We start from the raw sequence: 24,998 nt of genomic DNA, 5'->3' as shown, positions 1-24,998 counted from the left end.
GTGCCTGAATTTCTGCTTTTGTCAATGTCCATTTGCCTCGTAATCCTTGCTTTCATCATGTTTAAAAATATGCTGGTAATGATGCTTCGAATCTATTAAACCTATAATGGGTACAAAATACACGACTTGGATTAAGTCTATAGTATAAATCACAGGAAATAGATTCATTTCGGTGGCGTGTCACACAAAGGCTGAGTTGTGAATTCCCTTTCAGCGGCACCTGTGCATCCAAGCCTCTCGATCTTTCGACTAGTTGAACCTGAAGGTGATTGAAATGCAGATGATCGCCATACTTGGTTCGCCCCAATATGCAAAATGGGATAAAATGATGATAACTACGCCGTGATACAGGGAGCAAACCGTTCATCAATCAACAGGCTCGGCGAATCTTGATGCCAATGGTTACTGAATATCCGTCCAATCCTCAGTTGCAAAGAATTGAACCATTGCATCAAAAACTTGTTGCTCCCACTCCACATAAGGAATCAATGTCTGTCCCAATCATGAGCTGGATGACCGGTCAGGGGTCATAAAACACTGGACATTGGTATCAGGGCAATGGTTGATATACAAACAGTGTGCCATTGTACCCTATATCACTATATCCGCCGATGTGCTTTCTTTTGAGCGTAACTTATTATGCTTTTTCTGTCAAACAAGGATTTCTGCGGCGCCATACAAAAAAAGCCACTGGACTACAGATAATGCAGCGGGATGGAATAAGAAGTTCCACGTGACTCACTGTTGAGGACGGTGTTCGAAAAGGAAACACTGAGTTTCTCTCTCGTTGTTCCATTTCAGCTATTTGCCGTGCATAGCATTCTGTTTTTTTTCTGTTCTTCTTTTTATCCTTTGTCTCCATCCCTGTTGTCTCCATTTCACGTATCATTTTGGAATGCCTGAAGACCGTATAGACCTGCTCAAAATAGCAAAGGTTCGTCGTTGTCTAATATTTGTTCAGACGATCAAATGCATTGATGAAATAACCCATACAAGGTGGAGGATGTACAACTCGAAAAGGGTCAGGAGGTTCTTACCGGCACTCTCCATTTAACCATTCATAATCTCATATTCCATCACGACGATCCGAGCCAAGAAGAACTTTGGGTAAGAATTCAACCTGGTCGCCTGTTTCCTGCAACTCGTTCACATTTATTCATCCTATCATTTTTTTCCTGCTCAACTCATTGTATATGACTCTTATATATGACTTTTTACTTGCTTTTTTATTTGGTTATGATGGTTCCTATGGTTATTAGATTCCTTATCCGATTATACACACCGTTGAACGACGACCGCCGTCACTGCAGACGGGACGCCATCCACTATATATTCGTTGCAGAGATTTTTTGATTGTCACCATATCCATGCTGAAAGGCGGTGAAGCACAAGACGTCTATGATAGTATCCAAAAGCTCACCTGTGTTAGTACGTGAATCCGTTTGATCCATTATTTTTTTCAATGGTCCTTTAACATACTGTTCAATTAGCTTCTACGGAACAGCTTTATGCGTATGCTTACAAACCTCAACCGCCATTCACAGCGCAGGGAGGTTGGCGGATCTACGATCCTACCAAAGAGTATGAACGTATGGGTGTACAGACGACAAATCATCAGTGGCGCTATACAGTGATCAATCGAGATTATACGGTAACTATCTCCTCTCTTTCATCACCAATCTGTATTATCGAGAAATAGTCCTTATTTTCGAGAGCGGGTTTACTTTTTTTCCTCACTTTTTGACGCATGATCTTTGAACTTATTCGGTTGTTCTTTTTCTTCTTTTTTTTTTTTCGTATGGAGTATTCGCCCACTTATCCTCGTACTTTTGTCGTTCCTCAAAAAATCAGTGACAATGTCCTCAACTACGCGGGAAAATATCGAAGCAAAGCCAGAATTCCTGCATTATCCTATTTACATTGGCATAATATGGTAAGGAAAGGTACCCTGGACCGATTTTCCGGCTGGCTTTCATCCGATGCGCCGTTGTTCACCCCCCAACTCTCGCTAGGCGACCATCACTCGCAGCAGTCAACCGTTGGTTGGATTTAAGCAGGCTCGATCCATCCAGGACGAAAAGTTGATTGAAGCCATCTTTGAGTCGAATTTACCCCCGTCACAGGATGGCAAAGCCGTCTACGGATCCACTGCCGCTAACCTGATTGTGGATGCGCGTCCCGTAGCGAATGCTGTAGGTAACCTCGCTCGCGGCGCTGGCACCGAAAATATGGAAAACTATCGTGGGTGCAAAAAGGTTTATATCGCCGTGGACAATATTCATGTCATGCGTGACAGTCTTGCAAAAATGAGTGAAGGTAAAAAAAAAAAAAAAAAAAAAAAAGAGCAACAAACGAATGCAATACGTCAGTGGTTTAACTGAGATGGTCTCTCGGGTTTCTTAGCGATGCAAGGAGCGGAGAATAACGGGCAGGTCAATCGTATAGGGTTACAGCGATCGAACTGGCTTAAGCATCTCAACATTCTTTTGGAGGGAACTTGCACAATTGTGAGAAGCGTGCATGTGTATAATTCTCACGTGTTGGTCCATTGTTCCGACGGTTGGGATCGTACGGCGCAGCTGGTATCGATCAGTGAACTGTGTTTGGACCCGTATTATCGAACGTTTGAAGGATTCATGGTACTGATTGAGAAGGAGTGGATCTCCTTTGGTCACAAATTTGCCGATCGATGTGGGCATCTGTCCAATGAAAAATATTTCGTCAACCTATCGCATACTGGGGGAAATGCCGCAACCAATACGATCAAAGACATGCAGAACAAGTTTTACAAGTCCAATTACTATCAGCGGGAAACCAGTCCAGTCTTCCATCAGTTCTTGGATTGTGTCTATCAGCTTGTTTACCAATTCCCTACGCGATTCGAATTCAACGAACGAATGTTGATCGAACTTCACTATCACGTGTATTCGTGTCAGTTTGGTACGTTCCTGTTCAACTGCGAACGTGAACGCGTGACCCACCAACCGGAAAGCAAGACGTCCAGTATCTGGGATTATTTCAACTCTTACAAAGAAAATTTTGTCAATCCTTTGTTTGATCCAAAGAAAAACGAAGATATTGTGGACGGCGGAGGCGTTTTATTCCCGGATGCACGCAAGATACGATACTGGGCCCAGTTATTCAATCGAAATGATGATGAAGTGAATGAAATGCCCGTCTACGCTACGGTCGGCAATGGACCCTTATAAGTCAGTCAAAGAACAACAAGGCATCGTTGGCATTATCAAAATATCATGTATTTTTTATATCTTTTTTTATTGAATCGCTGAACTTTTTTTTTTCCTTTTCTTATCTCTCACACTCTCTTTCTTCTCTCTCGTCACGTCCGCCCCATTGCACATCCCTCGATCGAAAATATCAAGTCACTGACGGATTATCTTAAAAAAAGAGATTACATGCTGTGGTTTATTAAAAATGCAAAACAAAAAAAAAGAAGGAAAAACATAACAAAAAAAAACAGAGATGTGTTTTTCTAAGAAATTTTTTTTCTTATTCCATGTCCATGGCTTCCGGTTTGACATAGGTGATGGCTTTGGTGGACTTGTCTAAACCACCCCGCCAGAGTTCAGTGTTCCATTTGGGATACATGCGTTTGTACAGATACATCATGACGGTATCTTGCTGCGTTAATGCTCCGTCAAATATACACTTCATGTAACCGTGTGTACCAAGAGACTCTCGAATGTGACCCACACGACCATATTTGGTGACCAGCTGTACCGGCTTGAACCAATGAACATCATCCGGGTTGAAGAACATGTAACGCACAACAGCCGATCGTTTGTGCACTCGGAAAGGATGGCCACTGAGAATAATACGTTTGGCAACGATGCGTTTTACATTGGTATTGACAAAAGTGCCGGTGGAGACGAGAATGGGCTCGTTGATGTCATCGGTTTCCTTGTAAAACATGCATGGTACTTTACCAAACACCACAGGACCGTACACGGTGGCTATGCTGGAACGACCCATTCGCAAGAATCGTTCAAACTTATGCACATTGTTTGTGCTCTTGTTCGTATTCTGGGAATAGATCGGTCGCACAGCGTACCGTCGGAAGCCTACATGCAATACCATGGGATCCTATTGACGTTTCTTAGCAACCTGATATCCGATATAACCAAGGAAAACATTTGTGGCAATTTTTTTTACCTTTGATCTCACAGGCTCTTCGTACGCGTTATCGCGAGTGATCTGGAAATTGAGCAAGGACATCTTGTGCTCGTATTGGAGCAGACCAAAAACGATGTAAGGTCGTTCCACATCATACATTTCTAGTTGTGGTTTCGATAGCCGAGATGAGAATGTCATCCCATTTATGCGTTCTGGTTTCCAATAACTTACCGTAAGCGCCCTTGGGCACATTCTTGATCCACAACGTGATACGGTTACCAGGCTTTACATTACCTACAATGGCCTGACTGACGACTCGGCTCTTGGTGCGGAGGTAATTTTCGAACTGGAAAATGCGAGCATAATCGATAGGCAAATTCTCGTAAGGATCCCACGGTGAGGTTCGGAAAGACTGCAATCCTCGATAACGTGCAAATCGTTCTCTGGCAGCAATGTGCATGGGTGTATCAATTTCATCAGGAAATTCCTTGTGATTTTCGAATTCCTTCTGTCGACTCTTGAGGTATTCTTCATATCTAAGCAAATAACGCAAAAAAAAAAAAACATTAACATCCGGCCCATCATCACACGCCGTCTTTTGCTCACAAAAAGGTCAAGAGCAAAATGCAGAGATATAAGGATTACTCACTGTCGTGCTTCTTCCTCAGCATCGAATTCATCATCGTCATTATTCTTGCCTTCCATTTCGATCTCTTCGTATTCATCGTCATCGGGGAAGGAACTCATGCCTTCGGCAGGCTCCACATCGTCTCCATCATCCATCGTACCGATATCAGCATCGACCATCTCTTCCTCGTCGTCATCTTCGTATTCGCTGTATTCCTCATCCTCTTCATCAACAATCCAAGCCGCTTGGTAGGCTGAAGTACCTTTGGGTACACGCTTGGTCTGTTTTCCCTCTTGGCTACGCATCTGACGAACGCGTTCTTCGGCTTCGGCCAACTCTTCCTCGGTAGGCCATGTCTGTTCATTTTCCATAAAATCAGGTTCATTTTCAGCTACTAAATCGTCCTGTTCTGCAGGATTAGGGGTATCCACAATCTCGGCGTCTTCTTGCATATCACCGGCTCTCGCTTGCAACGGCGATGTTGTAATCTAACGATAAAGATCCCGAGTTCAGAATCCGACCAACTTTCTCTCTATGCACTGCCCTCGTCCTTATGCTTACCTGCTGCAATTGGAAATCACCAAAGTTCTGCAAGTGGACCAAGCGATTGGCGTTGAAAGGATTGCCACGAGCAAATCCAGTCACTTTGAGAGTACCGGTTTCCTGAAAGACATAAAGTAAGTTCCACCATCGATCGACCCAATATCCGGCGGGCCCAATTTCTTTCTTACCTCATTGTCAGGTTCGTATTCTACGTTATCGGCCAGCATATAAGGATGCAGATCACGCCAGGCGAGAGGTTTAGGTCGCTGAGAAGTGATGTGACGAAGTACATTCAATGCCTCGTTGTCATTATCAAGAGAGTAAAGATGTTCTTCCTCGGGAAAGAATTGCTGTGTGAAGGAGACGAGGGATTTCTTGACGGAAGGAGCAAGTTTGGGAGACACACTGTTCAAGTGCTATAAAATCGGGGTTCCACATGAATATGCCGGACGAACAATAAAAAAAAGTCAACCTGTTCAATATTTTTACCTGGACAACGGGAATGACTTTGACAAGACCTTGGTTCAAGACGCCCAATAAACAGTTGATACCGAACTGATCGACCTCGACTTCAGCGGACATGAGAATAATGGCGAAATCGGCTACTTTGAATGCATCCATGACATCGATGAAATTGCGACGAAGAGGAACAAGCTGAAGTTTCTGTTTGAATCGCTCGACATTGAGGACCGAAGCTTGGCCCTTGACGGGAGGTTCGACTCCGAGGGTCTTGTAAAGTGCGGCAATAGCGTCCTCGACATCGCTGTCAGGACAAAGAGGAAGCACAGGAACGATTTTGGGAGCGCCATGTCTTCCTTCAAAGATGCGGTTCACTCGAGTGATTTCCTCTCGCTTCTTTTGTTGCAAAACTTTGGCGGCATAGCGACGATCGACTTTGGACAGATTCTTGCTTCCGGGTTGCTTGACGGAGACTCGGTTCACTTTGCCCTTGGAGATCTCTTTCAAGGTGCCTTTACTAGCGTGCCGAGACTTGAACGGCTTGTTCGACTGATGCAACGATCCAGGTCTGTGTCGATGCATGTTGCTTTCAATCAATCACCAAACAGTAGATCTGCTTTTTTTTTTTTTGAAAAAAACACAGTTTCAAAAATCTCTCTTCTTTTTTTTTCTGATCCCGAATTTAACAGTCATACATCCGTTTCCGGAAAATGCAACACGACAAAATTTTGACAGATTTATGCATTCAGGCAACATCGGACGATGACAACTCTGCGATAGAAAAAGAAAACGGTGAATGTATAAAACTTTTATTGTTGAAAGTGGTTTGTTTTGGTGCATTCGGCGTGTGTCCTTGTCATGTCTGACTTTCTCCTATCATTATTACGGTCGACAACAGAGCCATGGGGACAAATGATCCAGTGCCATTTAAAGCATGCTTGTTTCACGAAAAAACACCAGAGATTTGTAACGCCAAAATGTTCGTCCCTGTTGCCTTGGAAAAGACCAGCGCCTTTGAATGAGATCAAGTATAACAAACTTCGTCTCTTTTAAAACACCGCCTTCAACCAAGAAAAGAAGACCCCGCTCAACTGCAAAATTTCCAAAAGTGGGAGACCGTGAAAAAAAAGTTGACTTTGAACAACCCAGCATGGCAACTTCACTTGTCAAGGTTGGCGAACTGAAAGGCCATCAAGCGTCTGTGTGCTGCATAGAATATGCCAGGCAAAGCTTCTTGGGCGACCATGTACTTGCCTCTGGTTCAGGTAGCAGGCTTGCCCTCCGTAAATGAACCGTGACTGATCCACCGTGCAATGTGTTAGAGGATGCCACGTGCCGCATTTGGGATTTGCGATCTGGCAAGGTGATCAAAGGTATCCATAATTTAAAGGAAGCGGTGAGTTTCTCACAAGGAATGCGTGCCGTCACTTAGAGTGATAATGACCTTATTTATTTTTCTAAAGGTTGGAAGCGTCGCGTTTGCAAATAAACCGGATCTTCCGCACTTTTATCTTGCTTCCGGCAACCAAATTCATATATACGATTTGAGAAATACCGCCATGATTTTAACCACCTCGGAACGGCAATATGAGTTTAGTGGAGACGAGATTAATAGCGTACGTATTTGTAATGGCTCAGAAGTAACCATTGAGCTCACCGTGGGACTTCCATAGATTGATATGCATCCAAAGAAGAACTTTTTGGCCTCCGGTGATGATTGTGGTGAAGTAAAAGTAGGTTAGTATCAAACATTTCAATCTCACGCTTGAAACTGATTGCTGATGCCTTTGTTTTGTTTCACCCTTTTATTAGTGGACTTGGACAATCACAAAATATACAAGCAAATTAAAAAGAAGCATCAAAGTGTAAGTAGACAAAAAGTAGAAAAGAAGTTAGATCATTGGCTGATGAACCATATCTTTACAGATCTGTATGGCTGTAAAATTTCGATCTCGAAAGCCTTGGGAAGGTAATAGAAAAGAATAAGTAGCTTCATTGATGTGGTGACTCAGCAAATGAACAGTATGGTCGGGTGGTCTTGACAGCAAAGTATACAAGTGGGACTTTTCTCGCGGCACACCGATGGATGTGTATGATATGGGTATGTCTTGATCCTTCACCGAGATGAATATGCTCTAAATTATCACTTTTAACTTAGCAAGCGAGCCTGTAAAAGCACAAATGTTCAATCCTCCGTTTGTCTATTCTCTGGAGACTTCTCCTGATGATGCATGGATAGCTGCCGGGTCGGGTGACGCGAGTATCCACTTGATCAGCAATACACGCAATAGAGACGCTCCCACTCAATTAATATTGGAAAATGGCCATACCACCATGGTTACTGCTCTGTAAAGTGTTGATCCGCTGATCAAACATTCTAGCTGCTGTATCTAACCAAGAAAGTTACATGGTAGCGCTTTCCTGGAACCCACCGAAGAATATCCTGTTCGCTTGATTTCTGGATCGGCCAATGCCTCTTTAGCCTACTGGCAAATTTCATCTGCACAAATTTCAGGCGCACCCATCATTGCCAAGCCGCTACAACTGGACCCAACCATGACAAAGCTCAATTCCTTGCAAGTTTATGAACTTGACAACCAAGCTTATATTGCTGCTGCGGGTGTAGGTTCTTCAGCAACTACTGGTCTTATTCATATATATGAATTACCCTGATTTGCATCGATTTAAAGCCCAAAGACGCAATTCTTGTTAGTATTATATTAGATAAAATGAGGGAGAGCGTTGTACAGTACAAGAGAACACCCTTAAAATTTTTGATGCAACCTAGGACGCTGGCGGTGATTGGATTTCACCGTCACGTTTTCGTTGGTTGGGCGGACTATAAAATTTCTGGCAATGGTGCGCTCGTCAAAAACAAAAACAACAAAAAAAGAGTCCCTGTTCTCTTCAATTCCAGGCATCGTCCATACAGAACAATATGCTTCGTAGTGTCCGTGCTGTGCGAAGCGCATTAGTCGTTCCCTCGCGCTCTTTTTCAGCAGCTCCTGCTGTCTTTGCTGGCCGTATCGGTGCGCGAACAAAAAAACCGGCAAAGAAGTACGATGTCGAAGCCATGGAACCCTTTGAGTTCGATGATCAGACGACGATTGGTCACGACTTGTTTAACAATATCCGTGAAGTTCGTCAATATTTGAGAAAGACAAACTACGAATTGCCTAAGCTGAAAGGTACCGGGATCGATGGCCGTCGCCGTCAACCACAATGACAATTTGACAGCTCAAATAACCTCTTTTTTTTTTACTTCCCATTAGCTTTCGCCAAACCATTTGTACCTCCCTCCAGCGACGCTATTCTGAAGTTTAAATCACACAACTATTTGGGCGAAGGCCATCCTGTAGAGAAAAAGGCTGTGTTGTCCGTCAAGGTTTCTGATTTGCAGTTGAAAGATGTCGAAAAACACAAGTTCCTCTTGCTGTGTGGACGTCGGTATCAGGTCGACACCGATGAACTGGTCATGTCGAGCGAGAAATTCCCCTACCGAAAGCAAAACAAAAAGTTCCTCATTGATACATTGAACCGACTGTTAGCAGAGGCAAAGGTAATAAGCATGTGTGTCTTGTGGAAAAGTGTGAAAGCCATCGAATTAATTGCTTTTGCGATTGATATGAATAGGATGCAAAGGACACATTTGCCGACGTTCCCCTTGATTTACCGCAACCCAAAAAGAAGCTTCAGTTCCCCATGGAATGGGCACGACCCGCACAACCCAAATCCGAAGAACAAAAATAAGTTATAATAAAAATGTATCATATAGACACAAGAATAAACACATCAAGCAAACAAGAAAAAAAAACCAGAGTTGGATTATTTCAAAAAAATATTTTCAAACAAACAACACATCGAGGATCGTTTTGGTCTTTGACGATGCAACGTCAAAGGACCTTCGACTTTAAGCTTTTATGAAAGGATGGGCTTCAAATCCGGCTTGAGGTGACGATTGGCATCCAAAATTCCCCATGCACTTTCAATGCCTCCCTTGTAAGGTTCATCGATGGCAGCGAACCAAATCATATCAATATTGCGTGCTCGTACTTTTTCAAGCACATCACGCAGATATCTATGGTTGCATTGATGAAAAAATGTCAGATAGGTGATTTTCTCTTGATCCTTTGTCGCCTGGACAATAACTTACGTGGCTTGATTTTGAGGCGATGGCACTGACTCACCAAAGTTGGGTCCGGAGGTAGGCCATCCAGTTTCCGAAATACGGACCTGTTTACCTTGAGCTTCCGAGACCAAGGAGTCATAGTGCTCTATGAGTTTGGTCGCGCCTTGGTCAACGGTGACACCTTCCCAGTAAGGAAATGCGTTCCTAGTTTCAGTAAGTGTGTTCGTTGTTAATACGTGTGTCGGGTCAAAACCAGGGAAACCAAAAATAAATTCGACGTATTGTTTGTATCTTCTCCACAACTTACATCATGAGGAAATCGATCTGTTTCACCACTTCGGGAGGAAACTTGTAATAGACATCCGCGGTAGCCACAGGAATTTTCTTTGGATGAACCAACTCCTGGGTACGCGAAATATAGTTGACCATTTGTTGAGGGGTGGTTTCATTACGGTAAAGGGCTTCCGACCCAACAATGATACCATCGACGTTGCTCAAATCATGTGTATTGACCAACGATTTGAGGGCCTCCAATTCCTTTTCATACACGTTGGGGTCGCCGCTCACCCACATGCCAAGGTAAGCCCGCATACCAAGCTCTTGGGTGGCTCGCAAAACGAGATCACCTTGTTGACAGGCAACCAGAGTAAAGATACGAACACGGTTCGTGTAAGGCTTCAAGGCTTGAAAATCGCGCTTCACATCTTCCAGCGACGGGCAGTTGACAGTATTCATACCGTAGTTGAGCCCATAGAAGGGCAAGGCCGCCAAGGCCAATGGCGTAAACGCACAGAGCAACAAAATGAAATTCCACATAATTCAATCTGTTTTTAGATCGATGACAGTTTAAACTGCAATAGAAACAATAACAAAGAAAAGACCACCCAAAAAAAAAAAAAAAAGATCCACTGTGCTAATTATATATAGGCCAGACAAGTAAAAAATAAATGGGCTAACGAAAAACATAGCCAATAATGCCTCCTTCAGTTCATTATGAAACCACCAACTTGTCCCATGAAGATATGAAATATTTTTGGTTTGCTTTTATTTGATCTCGGATTTGGCGTGTTTCGGAAGTTGAAAAATTGAATGTTTTTCTTTTACTTCTGGTACGACCAGACGTTCTTCAAGTAGCCATCCTGAGTAGCAAGACGGTTGATGGAGTCATCAGCTTCGGCTTCCTTGCGAACGAAACCGCAGAGAGCGTAGGTGGAGAAGGTCTTGGTGTAGCGACCCTCGGCATCGACATCAGCAACGTTGAGCTGGATGGAAGCGTGGTCCTTCGCGTTAATGAGACGGTTGGTGGCCGAGCTAAAGTAGAAAAATGGGGCTCAAAATCAATCACACTGGGTTCCCTTTTTTTGTCTCTTTTCGTCGTTCTATGTCATCGTCAACGATACGAACCACTTGCGGGGAATGTAGAGATCGACGAGTCTGCCTTCAGAGTTCTCCATGGTTGTTGTGAAAGAGGGGGAAACAAAAACCTTCGCCCGGTAATGTCGATTAAAAAAAAACAAATTTTTGCTAAGCCACTCTCAGAGTTTGCCTTTTTGAAATTCCGACATCCAAAGCCGGTGCCTGCATCATTCCCTGTTTGTCATACAAAGGGAAACACATTGATTTGATTAATTCTCATTCATGAACCTGAGCGCACTCATTCCATTGACTTTGATCATTGCCACTATATTATTTTGTAAACTGTAAAATAGATGAAATATATCCCCTTTCCACGTTGTCATTTCCTGGCCATCGCAGCTGATTTTCGGACCGTGGATATTCTTTACGCAACCAGAAATAAAAAGGAAAAAAAAAGACTTTTGGACTAGTTGAATGGCTGAAAAACCTCGTTCCATCAAACGCGAGTAGCAACATGCTTCAGATTAAAAGCACTTGCCGATGGTTATTCGACAGACCTAAGGGAAAAACAACGGTACATCGCTGAATAGCCGATGCTACGGAATAAGTGGTTTGTGAACGCTTCCGGTTTTATGAGACCAAGACAATTTCACTAACAAGCCGTACACCCGCTGTGCAATGGATGCCACCTGCTACTGGATGCCGCACTCTTACATTGAGCGACATTCGTCAGACAAAAGCCTAACGCAATACGGCATAACCTGGGCGAGACTCTTGATGGAACTTTGGTATATTAATGTCAATACTCTGGCATACCATGAAACACTTTTAATGAACAAAGCAGCACTTATTGACCCCCTCCGTTCTGTCCCGCCCAAGGTTATGATAGATCTACAAAGATGTGTGGGAATGTTGGGTATTTAAAAAAAATGAGTTAGTAAGCTCTTTGGTTGATTCAAATTTCGTTGAGATATTTTACCTTTGATGTTTGATGCAGCAGATACCGAGGGCTTCCCGACCGAAATAAAGAAAGGATACAAATATAAAAAAAAAAGTAAATACAATAGGTGCGTCTGTAAAAACCCCCTAAAAACCCTGTGGGAAAAAAAAGGAGGAAAAGACTGCAAGAAGACTATTCACTAAAATACAAAATACATACTACAACTACAACTACAAAATAAAATGGTCGGGAAGAAATATCGAAGGCGATACCACGGGCAGCAATCCATATGAGAGGAACCTGGGGAGGACGCGTCAGCGTTTCCCAATGAAAAAGAGAGTCACACCACCGACGATGCCTTTGACGACAAAAACCGGTTTGGCCACATTTGAGCGCGAACAAAGTAGAAAGATTTGGAGGGATGGATGGCTTGAATGGCTTGCCAGGCAAAAGAAAACCGGAGAGAAAACCAAAAGCTAAAGAAGGGGTAGAGAAAAAAGAACGTGAGTTTTTTCTTGTCGAAAAACGAATAGTCACATCACACAAAAGGTACCTTTTTGATAATACTCGACTTGACCGGTTACAGATAGACGCCGGATACACCATAGTCTGGATGATGGATGATGGATGTGGATGCGGGTGAGGATGCAATGATAGTGAGGGCTTTTCAGGTAAACGGAAAGAGGGAGAAAACCAAAGGAAAAAGAAAAAATTGAAGACAAAATGAATGAGTTCCCATGGATGAAACAATAGTCACTCTGCCAATGCAAGAATGATGATCAGGTCAACCACATGGGCCAGAAAGTGGAACATTTGCGGTTGGTTTACCTTTAAATCAAACATTGTGCCGAAAGAAAATATGTATACGGACCACACGTAAGCTTCTTCTTCGATGCGGAAAAGAAAATTGCTTGCAGAAACAGTTAAGTGGCGGAATATTTTTGGGGCGGTGGTGTCAGCTTGAGCAGGGCCAAGATATTGATGTGGTCAGAAGTGCCGGTAATTTGGAGCTGGAGGCCAGATATCGATAGTTTTCCCAAGTAAAAATAAAAGAAAATAAAACTTACGTCAGTAAAAATCTCACAAAAAACCCTGTGGCGAAAAAAAGAGGGAAGACTGCGAAAAGAATACTTACATGAAAGACGATATCAAGAGTAGGAATCCAAATGAGGGCAACATGAGGAGGACGCGTCAGCGTTTCCCGATGAGAAAGAGAGCCACACGACCGAAGATGTCCTTTGACGACAAAAACCGGATTGGCCACAATCTGGTGCCCGAACAAAGTAGAAAGGTTTTGGAGGGATGGATGGCTTGAATGGCTTGCCAGGCAAAAGAAAACCGGAGAGAAAACCAAAAGCTAAAGACAGAATAGAGAAAAAGGACAGGTAAATTTTTTCTTGTCGAAAAACGGATAGTCGTATCACACAAAAGGTACCTTTTTTCATAATAATCGAATCGACCGGATCAGATACACGCCATAGTCTGGATGATGGATGATGGATGCAATGATAGTGAGGGATTTCCAGGCAAACAGAAGAGATGCAAAACTAAAGAAGAAGAAAAAATTCGGACAAAAATATGTGATTTTCCATGGATGAAACAATAGTCACCTCACTGATGCATGAATGATGAGCTACACAGATCGAAGCATATCTGCTCCATGTATCATTCGATTACTGAAGAGAATGAAAGGGCATATACAGTATAACTGACAGACAACCCAAATTAAATGATGCTACAAAACACCAGATCGTCGTATCGTCAATCACCTTTCTTCAAAAAAGAGCTCCACTCACATTTTATGTGAACGGCGACGATGCTCTGTTTGACCACAACTGGTGCAAACGGCATCTCGCTGCTGATTGTTTCGCCTATTATCGTGAAAGTGGGCAGCGAGGCATGGTTGAAAGATGAAAAAAAGGTTTAACAGGTCTTGATAACTTAGTGTAGATCATGTGATTTACAAAATCGCTAATTTTTCAAAGATTTTAATTATATAGATAAATGAAAAGTCACTTTAACGAAAAAAGGGAGTCTCTTGGACACAGATTCTTATGACAATCCGTCATCTATTGCCTGGTTTTTTGTACACTGTTTAAATACATATTACATGATATTCGTTTATACGTTATGGCCAAATTTTATCGAGGGATGATCGTGCATTTGTGAGTCGTGGGAACTAACATGAGTATCTTAATTTTGTCAATTTTTCTTTTACTTCATGAAAAAAATTGTAATATTTACAGTGAGAAAAAAGAAAGATAGAGAACAGAAATTAATGATAACCATCGGCAATCCATTGGTATAGAGGACTTCAGCAAAGAACCCCCTATTCGTCACTATACTTTTGAACCGAGTCAGTTCACCTGGGCCAAACGTTCGGTATTTGAAGTATCCATATTTCACGATGAGGATCTGGAGGACGATCTCGCCAAGGAACACGAAGCGATCGAAGTGTCTGTTGTTTTTCAATCCCAGACTGGTGTTCAAGGTAGGATACAGGTGCTGTGGATAGTTGAAACGATACACGCTTGTAGTTTGAATTTGTACTATATCCTTGAAAAGCTCCAGCGTCGGTGAATCCGAGAGCTCCATACAGCGATCATCATATTGTAGGATGAGTTGGCTCCAGTCGTTTAAATGGAAATACCCGATCAAACGACGCACAACGGAATAACCCCAGTTCCGCCATATATTCGCACGAGGCCTCCATACTGCTGCTAGCATAGACAACGCCAATTGATGCTTCTACAATATCGGCTATTTGTTTTACAAAATCGCTAATTTCCCAAAGATTTTAATTATGTAGACTAGTAGCGCCTGTTGATCTTAAAGATCACAAAGTTATGCTCTTTCGGTCTGTAGTTTGTCGTTAATCTGAGGCTAGTGTGGGAATAGTAGCTGATTAACGATGCGTTTGGAATGGGATGCTCCATTTGCAATATTCAGAACTGCGCACTCGAATTTGTGTATCCAAAGGTCTCGCTTGATGGTACTCTAATCCTTTGTCAATAAGCGGTTGATTTTTCGGTAAGATTTAGTTGATGTGCGCATAAATCTTTGCGTATTCAATGGACAACAGAGTGGCACAGTCTCTTTTCCTTTTTTTCCCGAGGGTCTTGCCCCCCCCCCTGACCTACCGCCACATAACGATCATTTTCTTCATTCACGACAGAGGAACAACAGTATGTATGCAAAGTTAGGAACGGAAATAGTCAGTCATCGTATTATATTAAATGGAAGAGACGAAAATAGATAACAGAAAAAATCATTACTTGGGAATACATAGCATAAGGATAAAATCAAAGGGAACATAAGGACAAAAAGCATACAGTAAGGTAGAAGAATAACTTGAAAAATCATAGCAAAGGATGAAAGCAAAGGAGCAGACAAAATACATACAGTAAAATATAAAGGAATAATAAAATCAACAACTTAAGGGTAATGACATAAAATATACAAATGAGGAAACAAAATATAACATAGCATAGTGCGCGAATGATTCAAGGACATCCGTCTCAACGATCCAGCTGCTCGCTCGCAAATACTTCGTTGTACACAATGTTCTTAGTGTAAGCTCCAGTCGATCGATTATTCGCGTCACGGACAATCATGATTTTTATTGCCGACGGCCTGCGCACGCGCGACATAGCAACATAAAGTTGCCCATGAGAGAAAACCGGAACAGCTAGGAAAAGGCCTTCCGTGTCAAACGTTTGTCCTTGCGCCTTGTTGATCGTCATGGCAAATGCGAGTCGGACTGGAAATTGGCGACGTTTAAATTGGATGCCAGTTTCATCGGATTCGTTCGTCAAGGTGATCCGCGGTATAAAGACCCGGTTCCCCACGTTCAGCCCAGTTGCAATCTCTGCCTCAATGACATGAGCTTGAAAAGATCGGCATATTAACCGGGTTCCATTGCACAGCCCTTGCGCTGGATCATATTTCGAAGTAACATCACTGGGCACCCAATCTTGAGCATTAACCGATGTGGAAGTAGGCTTGCTGGGTTCATAGAATTCAGTACCTCCATTTGATGAATGGGTAGGTCTTCTTCTGCATCCATGCTGTCGGCACTTCGGTAAACTCACTTCTCCCGGAAACTTTTCGGTCACCTTTTCATTAAGAAAGGCTACATCGATATTTCTTGGGGTCAAGATAGCACCTCCGGTCAATAGGTCGGTAGGTGGGACATCCTGAAAAGTAACACCGTATACTGCATCGATGATGGCATTCGGCTCCGAGGTTTGTAATAGCATTTCGGCTGGAATACGGATTTCGTCGCTTCGGATACAGGGTTCTTCTCCGTTGCCAATGCGCAAAAGTAGCTGGCGAACTTGTCCAAAACCTCTGCGTCGTCGTTGCCGGTTACTCGTGCCTGTTGGACGCGCATGTTAATGCTCAGGCGAAGGTTTGCGACCGAAGACCAAAAAGAAGCTTTGTTCAAGCATTGCTCGACTGTTTGTGGACGGGTTGCCCTCGGAATGACCGGAAGAACCTGACGGAAATCGCCACCAAAAACGACAGTTTTGCCACCGAATGGTACATGCTGCAGAGCTGGATCTCTGGTTGCCATCAAGTCTTGCAATGTACGGCTGACGGCTTCGAAAACGTATCGGCTCATCATTGTAGCTTCATCCCAGATGATCAACTCTGTCTGGTACATCAACTCCGCTTTTTCGGTTCGCCGCGGGATATGGCACGTGGAGTGCTGGTCCACCTTCAACGGGATTGCGAACTGTGGTAGAGAAGTTATGAAAAATCTGTAACAACAGCGACCTACAAACTGTAAACTGCATCGATTTTGCGCGCAGAAAATTTGTTGCACTGATTCAATTTAGCCAATAAAAAAATTCCGTGTTCTGCAACTGCTGCAAAACTGGCCAAGCTGAGAGGTCGAGGATGTGACCGACTTCCTCATAACTGAGGAAAGGAAAGATTCATTTTTTAATCTTCCCTTATTATTTTTCATTTTCCAAGATTGGGGTACTGCACTGGTGAAGTAGCCACGACACCAACTACAGCAACCATTTAAAACCGCCTTCTAAACTACAGAGAAAAACTAAACTAAAAAACCCAAATCTGAGGACTTTTGTACCGAGACAACAGTGGCCACAAGACCCCATCGCCAAGGACTGCTACTGGCTTACCGATGAAAAAAAAACTGTGAAAACTCAACGGAAAGGCCTTTCTTTTATACCTTTTTTCTGGAAAATGAGCCTAAGCCAAATTTGGGCTCTTGAAGCATCGAAAGCATCATTGGCTGGATAAGGGCAACAAAAAATTCTCACAGTCACAACGCTTACATTAGATTTTGCATCCATGCCCAAAAAAAAAAAATCGCGTTACGGCTGCAATATCTCTGTAACGCTTCCAACGCTGCCAACATCAAGTTAATTTAGTTTAATTCACAAAATAGCTATGTATTGCATACAAGCCGCCAAGTGTAAATGGTACGCTGAACGCTCATTTGCCAAGTATTCAAAATTAACGCGCGTTTCTTGTACTTTCTGTTGGGTAGTGAGTTTCCAGGCTCGCACTGCCCTGCCCCTCATTTATCAGTTTCCCGTTTCTCCTAAAACATTGTATCAATAACGCTATGGCAAAAGTTCGCTCATGTGCCATGGCAATGAATGCTTATGTACCACTGCACGAAAGCAAAGTGCAGATGACGATAAAGGAAAAAGATTTTTCTCGACTGAATCATAGCTTGCTCAAGTGAATGTGCCACTGTCAATACCAGACGACGGCAAACCAGCACAACCGCATGTTTGAACTTGGTTGTGTTGTGGTATAATTCCGCATAAATGGATTGACCTGCAGGATTGGCAAATCATCTCCACTTGAAAATCGGGCTCCTTTCTCCGCTCGATACCATACTTAGTGCGGACGGTTGGTGCTCGTTCAGAATGTTGCATCCTAGCCAATAAGTAAGGTCTGAACTGAAAAGCCCATTGATAAGAATAATAATAAGAATAATACTAATAAAAAAAAAAGGGTAATTGGGAAGGTCGCTGGCGGCTTGGACAAAAATACAAACACACGATCCCTGTCCTGGCCTCCATCACACTGTTTATTATTCACACCCTCAGTTCTGATAGCATGCTCGGGTCGAGAGTTCACACGAAATAACTTATGCTTCAATAACAGAATGCAGATGTCTGGAGTTGGTCGAATCATTTGGGTAGCGGGATTTGTATTTCCATTTGGTTGATGACGACCCCTGTTTCCTCAAAATACTCACGAACAAAATAATCGGTTGACCTTTTCTCTGCATACTCTCACAAACTGTTGTCAATGGACCGAGAATTATCACTTATCTGCTCCGATAATAACTTCGAAGGCGTGTACTTTCCTTAGAGAAGCCGCTTCAATCGTGCTCTCTCATTGCGCAGAGTGCAAGCTTTTCCTGCATATCTCTCACTAGTTGTTACGGATCGGCCGAGGTTAAGCCCTTGACTTTTGGCCCTATTCTATGAGGCGTACTTTCTTATATAACAAGTGTCTTCTACCGCGCAAGTAATACACAATGTCCCCAATGGATTCAGCCTCCTCCGTTTCTCACACCTTGAACACCATTGCTCAGCTCTTCCCGCAAGACGAAGTACGAGCGAGATTCTCCCAACGGATGGCGGACAAACTATTTCTAGAAGCCCTAGAAGTATTTGCAACCAAGCGCTCACTTGAACCTTACGATTATCGGTGTTTTGAAACACTTGAAGGTCAGTAAAATGTTGAGAGAAAAAACAAAGAAGGAGATCTCAAGCGCTGTGTATTAAGTCAACGGTAATAAAGCTATTACTGCCTGTGGTAGCTTCGTCAAGGAGCCATGTTTTAAAGGCCACACATGAACCGGTTCTCTAGGCGTGTCACTGAAAAAGAAGATCTTTTTGAAGCTAGGCAACCTTCACTTGCTACAGACGCGGCTTGGTAATCCTATGGAATCATCGACTGAAGCGATCTGTTGCTATACTGGAACGCAAGATGCAGGGTCGGTTGAATCAATTGGCAAGTCTTGATGGTGGTGCATGCACGCGCTCAAACATGGATTCGAAGTTTTTGATTTGACATGTGCACATGACTTGTGATGACCTTGTATATGGCGTCCACGTACAAGCCGAATATCTGAAAGAGAACATCGAGGAATGGCCGGATCAAGTGAAAAAGCATTCGTTCTTTTCAGCGGTATTTGACGAATGGGATGGCAACAACGTCGACGTCCATGGGAGCAAATGTGTCAGAAATTGGCAGGGCTTTGCGCAAACATCGGTGTATGAAGATATCGTAGCAACTATTCTCAAATGGGAGAGCAATGCGCATGGTGGTATCGCCGCAGTTGGTTGACTCGGCCTAAATAGCTTGACATCGTTTATCAACTTTGAAATCAATCGATCAACGGCTTCATTAGCGGATATATACAGGGGGAAAGTCTGAAGGCATGCTTCGGAATGTATTCGATTTACCCGACGAAGTTCACACAGGTACCGACGGCGGCCTGGTGAAGGTATTCTGGACAGAGCTGTTTCTGAACCAATGCGTCAATGGCGAGCGTTTAGGTTTGCGCCTTGACTGGATTTCTCAACAAATAGAAGTACATAATGCACCCGGATGAAGACTACAGTAATGGAAGAGGATCTCTGGGAACGGATATGGCGAAGATCAAGGCGAGGTTGGGGTCCGGCGCAGTTCTGCTTTCTTTGGTACAAAGGTAGGAGGGGCTGTTGCGAAAGTGATGCATAATGAGGGATTATCCAATATCTGTTCGGGGAGAAGCAGTTGCGAAGTCATCGATAAAGAGCAATTCGCAGGTTAGGCTGTTTGTTTTGACGGTGTATTGAAAATAAATGCGGAATTCAGACATTGTATGCGAGCGCGTTGACAATTAAGAAAATTAAAGCATTATGAAAATGGAAGTTCGCTCTCTTTTCATTCATATTTTCATGATGTTAATTTATAAGTTTTGAAGAGTGTTGGTTTCGGATAACATTTTGATCGATCCATGGACGAAACATGTATGATTGATAATACAAGAGATTGATGTTTGTCCAGAAAACGTGTGATCAATAGCTAAAACTGTATGTCAATATAAGTGATAAAGAGAAAATGGATATATTTATTTATCCAGGAACGGTCGAGACCGTGAATTCAACAGGTCAAATACAAGACAATGTGCCAGATTTTCCCACCCTTTCTTCAATCTGGTTTCTTTGTACCTTTGTGCAGTTATAAATATTCAAAGTTATGTAAAATATCCATACAGGCAAATTGCATTTCCAATACGGTGAAATGATTAGGTAAAGCTCGAATTGAGATTGTTGGAATAAAGGTCTTCCTGTCCTTTGATGCAGTGGTGATTGTTTGGCAATTACTTTTTTATGGCGCTCCTTTTATGGACTGTTGTGTCGGTTAAGACATGCGCATGGACGAACATCAACGACCACATAACATAAAAGTATAACAACATCAAACAAAATAGAATGTATCTTCCACAATGGTTAATACTTTGACCGGGTGAATACACAGTAATATATTTAACAGTTTTATCATCCAGAAGATAAACTCATCGTATCCTTCTCTGATTATTGATAAATGTGTAAAATCTCAGCCATCACCAGGACGGCTGTGAAACGCCGAGAATCAGTTTATGCATGAAATGGCGATGGCATTTTGCAACAGCGATCACTATAGCTAGGATGAAATTGGATCCAATGCCAATAGTGGAGCGGAGAAGTCCCTTTACCTACATGGATCCGGCGCATGCACCATCTAGTTGAACCTTTTACTTTTTCGGCATTTATTTTTCCGTTCCTCCATGCCCCAGTAAAACATATTCAACCAACCATGGTGCTTTCTGACAACAGAAGCTCCTCTCATTTTAGCCCTTTTGTAACTGACATGTGCAATGGAGGTTACGATCCGCCTTGGCAGCTCAGCTTTCCTTAAATCGATGGAGCAAAACATTTTTTTGAAATTTGGCGCGGTTGACTGCCGTGTCGGATACAATCACCGCTCGATTTATTGATACTCGAATTTGAAATATTTTTAACGTAGGAACCACTTTGGGGATTCCCAGTAATACAAGCTACAGTATAAAGTATTCCAACCGGTTTTGGCATCAGGTATCATTCTGAAGCGAGAATAATTCGTAAACCAAGCACGTATGCTTACTCCATATATATTCTTCCCAAATTGACGTCTCCCGACTATCACAACTGATTTTCAAACCATGATATTCTTCCGCAACAACAACACCCCCCCCCCCCAAAAAAAAGACTTTGGGATTCATCCACTAGCCTTGCGGAATGGGTGAGCATCCTCCATGTCTCAAGTATGAGTAGCACGTCAACATGCTTCAAGTTACAATAACAGCACTTACCGGTTATTCAACACAATAAAAATTTCCATACCAACGTCTATGTACGATCTGCGCCCTAGGCATAGTTGTGCAAGCTACCACAGAATTTCATTACCTTATGTTTCTCAGATGAAACGTTCTTTAGCTCTCGATTCCCCAGCATACACATAGTAGCCTAGTTTCATGCCCGGCAAGCTAAGGGAAAACAAGAATAGATCGCTGAACAACCGGTAGTTACGGAAAAGTGTTTTGTGAACAGTTCAACTTTTTGTGACCAAGACAACTGGACCAATAAGTGAAAAGTCGAGCAAGAGTTTTAACGTATGTGCATACAGTAACGGAAAAAGAGGGTCTTCCGGGCACAGGTTCCTATGGCAGCCCTTGATACTGCATTCAAGAACACCTATCGCATGAATTTTTTTAATAAGCTCTTTAAACTACATATAAATGACATTGGCTTGTATATTATGCCCGTATATTTGGTCGTCGGATTATCGTATTCGTGAATCGTGGAGGCCGTCATAAAGTGTTCCAATGCTGAAATCCGTTGCTGTCAGTTGTCATATCTTCTGCAAACATGAGAAAAAGGGATGGGGTTTCGAGTATATACATTATCATTCTTGGCATGCTGTAAACGTGTACTTTACGATGTATCATATGTGTTCCATTTGTTCGGGGGTAAAGTCACGATACTTCATCATGAACGGTGGAAATACTTCAATGTGGTGCAGGATGTAATGCTACAGAGTCAAGGTGTCGTCCGAACAATCGATAAAACATTACCTCAATCGGCTCCACTTGAAACCCGGCGTCAACATATGCTGCACCAAAGAGGGCTTGCAAGATGTTGGAGAATCTTTCTAACATTATGGGAAATTGCCTCTTCAAGGCCTCCATGACATTCATTGCGAGTGCGCCCGACAACCTGGCCGCCTTTACGACACTAGATTTGAATAGCGCGTTGTACGATCCAATGTCCATCGGCAATCCACTGGTATAAAAGACTTTGGCGAAGAAATCGTCATCGAGTACATGGTCTTTGAACTGAGTCAGTTTATGCGGGCCAAACGTTTGGTATTTGAAGAATGCATATTTCACGATAAGGATCTGGAGAACGATCCTACCAAGGAACATGAACCGATCAAATTCTCGATTGTCTTCCAAGCCCCGACTCGTGTCCAAGATAGGGTACAGATGCTGTTGATAGTTGAAATGATACGCGCTTGTGGTTTGAAGTTGCGTTATGTCCTTGGAAAGCTCCGGCGTCGGCGGATCCGAGAACTCCATACAACGATCATGATATTGTAGGATCAGTTGGGTCCAGTCGTTTATATGAAAATATCGATCAAACGGCGAACGACGGAATATTCCCAGTTCCGCCATATATTTGAACGATGCCTCCATACCGTTGCTAACATAGACGGCGCCAATTGATGATTCCACAATATCGGCTAGTTGTTTTGGGATAAATGGTCTGGGTATAGAGTCCACCGTATCTTTCAAGTGGTAATTGGCCCGCATGGCGAAAACAAATGGTTTCCAAGACTGCGCGAAAAAGCTAGTGTTGGCGACGTAGCGCCCCAGGTCGACTTGGACGGCTCTGCGTTCTAGGTATTTGTTCGTTTGCATTGGTTCATAAAGAAAATTCAGATCATCTTTGGGATTGCTGGGATAGAGGACATACACCCATACTGCCGCTGCTACCCGCAGCACAGTGTCTATTAACGTTGGACTTAAATTGAGACGGAGCTCGATTTTTTTTTTTTTTTTTTTTTTTTGATTTCCCGTTGTTTGCTTACCTCCAAGGAGCTCCAGACGTTGGTAATCATATGCCTCTCCTGCTCGTTCAGTAGTGAAGGCTTCTAATAGTAACCGATCTGTTGCTTCGGCGCGGAATTTTTTTCGCACCTCATCGAGAAGCAACAGATGCTCCAATTTATGTAGGATGTGTGGAAACCAGGAAATCGAACCGGGCATCTCGGGCAGCAGGCTATCCTTTGAAGCAGATGAAAGTCGTCGGAACAATGTATTGAACAACTTCTCATTGATGAATGAGTCTGTGTCGAACTCAGCCCTTTTCATAGATGTTACACTTACCCTCCCGTCATTGGGCAAATCAAGAATTCTTTGAAATTCCTCGGTACTGATCGGATTTTCAACGGCATTTGCCATATTGACAAGTTCAATCCAGTCGACAGCCGCTAGCGCTTCATCTATCGACTCAATGGCCTCGATTGGTTCGCCATTGTAGGAGGTCAGAGGAGCCATGAAGTATGGGAAATTTTGAACCAAGCAGAAAAAGTCGTGCTGCGTCATAACTGATAGTAAAGCGATTGTCGCATTGGCTAGAATTTCCAAGCATCCTTTGGTAAAAATCAATGGGTATTTGATGGCCTGTATTGAGACTGGAATATCGTTTTTCCCGGAGGGTATAGTGAAAGATGGGCTAATCGGTAGAGGCTCCCACGTAAAGAGGCATAAGCGTCGCACACGGCGCTGGTTGAATGGACGATCAGGAAATTCTAAGCTGATGATCGACATGTATAGTTGACATATGGCAGATGATGTGGCTGAAATGCCTCGGTTCATTAACTGCAAGGTCTCTTTGTAGCGGATATTTTCTAGACTTTGTCGCTGCTGCATCCAGAAGTTTGGGATATAGATAAGCGAAGACTGCTGCAGGTGTGATAAGATATCGTCCAGTACATTGAGGGAATAAAGCTTTGTACATGCTGACAACACCACTTGGTTCAACGCCACAAGCTCGGACGCCTCTACGTCAGATGATAGTTCGACAAATGGTGCGGAACTAGGAAGCTTCAACGTACAGCGATAGCCACCACCGCTCGGAGAGAACGTGAACAAGGGACCAAGGTTGTGATACCAGCTGGACGCCAATGAGAAACAGTAGTAACGAATAATATCAACGGCTAATTCAGTGCCAATCTGCAAGCCTGATAGAAAGACACACGATGGAGTCCCATGAGGCTGATAGACTGTTGAATCGCCATTTGTCATGTGTGGTTCGATCTTGAAGCTGCGTACCGGATTTAGAATCTGTTTCTCACCGTCTTTCATTCTCATTTCTTCGTACCTTTCTTCGAGCTGTGGATATTCAAAGTTATGGAGAACGTCCATATGGGAATATTGCGTTTTGAATACAGTGCGCTGTTAGGGAAAAAGTTCGGATCTGGATTGACCGAGATAAACTCTTCGTGTTCTTTCGACTGCAGCGATGATTGCTTGGCGGGTATTCATGACGGTGTTTCCTTTTACGGATATGATGTAACGCATGGACAAACGTCACCGATCGCATAAAATGGAGATTACTGCACCAAGCAGAATGTAATAGACCCTCTGTTGGGTAATTCCATTGCTCGGATGAATAAACCATAGAATACTTACCAACGTAACATCTTTGAAGCGTAAAATCATCATATCTCTCTCTGATTAG

The 24,998-nt window shown here is 43.1% G+C and overlaps 8 protein-coding genes across 8 annotated transcripts; 3 read left to right on the top strand and 5 right to left on the bottom strand.

The window, feature by feature from the left end:
* The first annotated feature begins 796 nt into the window (after positions 1-796).
* Positions 797-3,418, top strand: BYT42DRAFT_573976 (protein-tyrosine phosphatase-like protein). Its single transcript, XM_051568787.1, has 7 exons — positions 797-934; positions 997-1,107; positions 1,260-1,428; positions 1,491-1,651; positions 1,805-1,933; positions 2,013-2,316; positions 2,404-3,418. The coding sequence occupies exons 1-7, from the start codon at positions 896-898 to the stop codon at positions 3,207-3,209; spliced, it is 1,719 nt and encodes a 572-aa protein (XP_051422381.1). The 5' UTR covers positions 797-895; the 3' UTR covers positions 3,210-3,418.
* Positions 3,419-3,510: 92 nt separating this feature from the next.
* On the bottom strand, positions 3,511-6,346 carry BYT42DRAFT_498260 (uncharacterized protein; the record flags this gene model as incomplete). The annotated part of the gene is made up of 7 exons (XM_051564553.1): positions 3,511-4,104; positions 4,174-4,295; positions 4,366-4,670; positions 4,784-5,250; positions 5,324-5,425; positions 5,494-5,721; positions 5,795-6,346. 7 exons carry the CDS (start codon positions 6,344-6,346, stop codon positions 3,511-3,513), a joined length of 2,370 nt encoding a protein of 789 aa, XP_051422380.1.
* Positions 6,347-6,901: 555 nt separating this feature from the next.
* Positions 6,902-8,617, top strand: BYT42DRAFT_573972 (WD40-repeat-containing domain protein). Its single transcript, XM_051568786.1, has 9 exons — positions 6,902-7,029; positions 7,087-7,160; positions 7,228-7,380; positions 7,438-7,501; positions 7,577-7,629; positions 7,691-7,733; positions 7,788-7,865; positions 7,923-8,112; positions 8,179-8,617. The coding sequence occupies exons 1-9, from the start codon at positions 6,915-6,917 to the stop codon at positions 8,435-8,437; spliced, it is 1,029 nt and encodes a 342-aa protein (XP_051422379.1). The 5' UTR covers positions 6,902-6,914; the 3' UTR covers positions 8,438-8,617.
* Positions 8,618-8,652: 35 nt separating this feature from the next.
* BYT42DRAFT_573968 (mitochondrial ribosomal subunit protein-domain-containing protein) lies at positions 8,653-9,588 on the top strand. Its single transcript, XM_051568785.1, has 3 exons — positions 8,653-8,952; positions 9,037-9,323; positions 9,398-9,588. The coding sequence occupies exons 1-3, from the start codon at positions 8,703-8,705 to the stop codon at positions 9,512-9,514; spliced, it is 654 nt and encodes a 217-aa protein (XP_051422378.1). The 5' UTR covers positions 8,653-8,702; the 3' UTR covers positions 9,515-9,588.
* A 37-nt stretch (positions 9,589-9,625) lies between these two features.
* Positions 9,626-10,795, bottom strand: BYT42DRAFT_573966 (glycoside hydrolase superfamily). The gene is made up of 3 exons (XM_051568784.1): positions 10,201-10,795; positions 9,918-10,097; positions 9,626-9,842 (listed from the first exon to the last, which is right to left on the bottom strand). The coding sequence occupies exons 1-3, from the start codon at positions 10,707-10,709 to the stop codon at positions 9,683-9,685; spliced, it is 849 nt and encodes a 282-aa protein (XP_051422377.1). The 5' UTR covers positions 10,710-10,795; the 3' UTR covers positions 9,626-9,682.
* On the bottom strand, positions 10,773-11,351 carry BYT42DRAFT_573964 (30S ribosomal protein S21e). The gene is made up of 2 exons (XM_051568783.1): positions 11,298-11,351; positions 10,773-11,204 (listed from the first exon to the last, which is right to left on the bottom strand). Exons 1-2 carry the CDS (start codon positions 11,345-11,347, stop codon positions 10,994-10,996), a joined length of 261 nt encoding a protein of 86 aa, XP_051422376.1. The 5' UTR covers positions 11,348-11,351; the 3' UTR covers positions 10,773-10,993.
* A 2,634-nt stretch (positions 11,352-13,985) lies between these two features.
* Positions 13,986-14,352, bottom strand: BYT42DRAFT_573954 (uncharacterized protein; the record flags this gene model as incomplete). Its single annotated transcript, XM_051568782.1, has 3 exons — positions 13,986-14,121; position 14,280; positions 14,317-14,352. Coding segments are annotated over 3 exons (173 nt in total), but the record flags the coding sequence as incomplete, so codon positions are not given.
* Positions 14,353-22,197: 7,845 nt separating this feature from the next.
* On the bottom strand, positions 22,198-24,682 carry BYT42DRAFT_615017 (uncharacterized protein; the record flags this gene model as incomplete). Its single annotated transcript, XM_051571915.1, has 4 exons — positions 22,198-22,284; positions 22,328-23,262; positions 23,344-23,581; positions 23,642-24,682. The coding sequence occupies 4 exons, from the start codon at positions 24,680-24,682 to the stop codon at positions 22,198-22,200; spliced, it is 2,301 nt and encodes a 766-aa protein (XP_051422374.1).
* Positions 24,683-24,998: the final 316 nt, after the last annotated feature.

Source organism: Radiomyces spectabilis (genome assembly GCF_025331425.1).
Source record: "Radiomyces spectabilis strain NRRL 2753 chromosome Unknown BYT42scaffold_8, whole genome shotgun sequence".
NCBI classification, from domain to species: Eukaryota; Fungi; Mucoromycota; class Mucoromycetes; order Mucorales; family Radiomycetaceae; genus Radiomyces; species Radiomyces spectabilis.
The sequence above is the reverse complement of the archived record's forward strand: the minus strand, read 5'-3'. Positions and strand labels throughout refer to the sequence as shown.